This window comes from Eimeria mitis, genomic scaffold (assembly GCF_000499745.2).
Source record: "Eimeria mitis Houghton genomic scaffold, Emh_scaff4787, whole genome shotgun sequence".
In the NCBI taxonomy this organism is placed as follows: Eukaryota; Apicomplexa; class Conoidasida; order Eucoccidiorida; family Eimeriidae; genus Eimeria; species Eimeria mitis.
In genome coordinates this window covers 2,363-2,911 of record NW_013573086.1, presented here as the reverse complement: position 1 = coordinate 2,911, position 549 = coordinate 2,363, and the positions used below count along the sequence as shown (strand labels likewise).

The following is a 549-nucleotide window of genomic DNA, read 5'->3' as shown; positions in this document are numbered from 1 at the left end:
ATATTTAATCATTTATCATTACTACAATATATTTATATTTATTTATTTATTTATTTATTTATTTATTTATATTTTTTTTTTTTTTTATAAGCAATCTACTTCTTCTCTTAGTATCTCTTCGAGCTTATCTAAGGCGCTCTGTACATCTTGGTCTATTTCATCATTTATATATTCATCTTCGCTTTCTTCTTTTTCTTGTTTTAAAGGAAAAGGAATTTGTTTATGTCCTGCTGCTGCTGCTGCTGCTGCTGCTGCTGCTGCTGCTGCTGCTGCTGTACCTGCTGCTGCTGTAGGTGATGCCGCTGCTGCTGCTGCTGCTGCTGCTGCTGCTGCTGCTTCACGTATAGATGGAGGAGGAGTAGATCTCTTCATAGACATTACACCAATCAGTAAAGTTAAAAAAGCAAACAAAGATACACTCAACCGAAACGACCACGGTACACCTGCTTTCCTGGGGGCCCCCCCAGCAGCGAAACCAGCATGATGGGGGCCCCCCTCAACGCTATAAAGACCGAGATGATCCCCTTCTGTGTGTTTCAGGGGGCCCCC

The 549-nt window shown here is 41.7% G+C and overlaps 1 protein-coding gene across 1 annotated transcript in view; it reads right to left on the bottom strand.

Annotated features, from left to right (window-relative positions):
- Positions 1-84: 84 nt before the first annotated feature.
- Positions 85-549, bottom strand: part of EMH_0077690 (uncharacterized protein) — a gene marked incomplete at both ends in the record, with an annotated part of 774 nt that continues 309 nt past the window's right edge. The window contains one exon of the mRNA XM_013499882.1: positions 85-549. Coding sequence (XP_013355336.1) covers positions 85-549 — 465 coding nt within the window.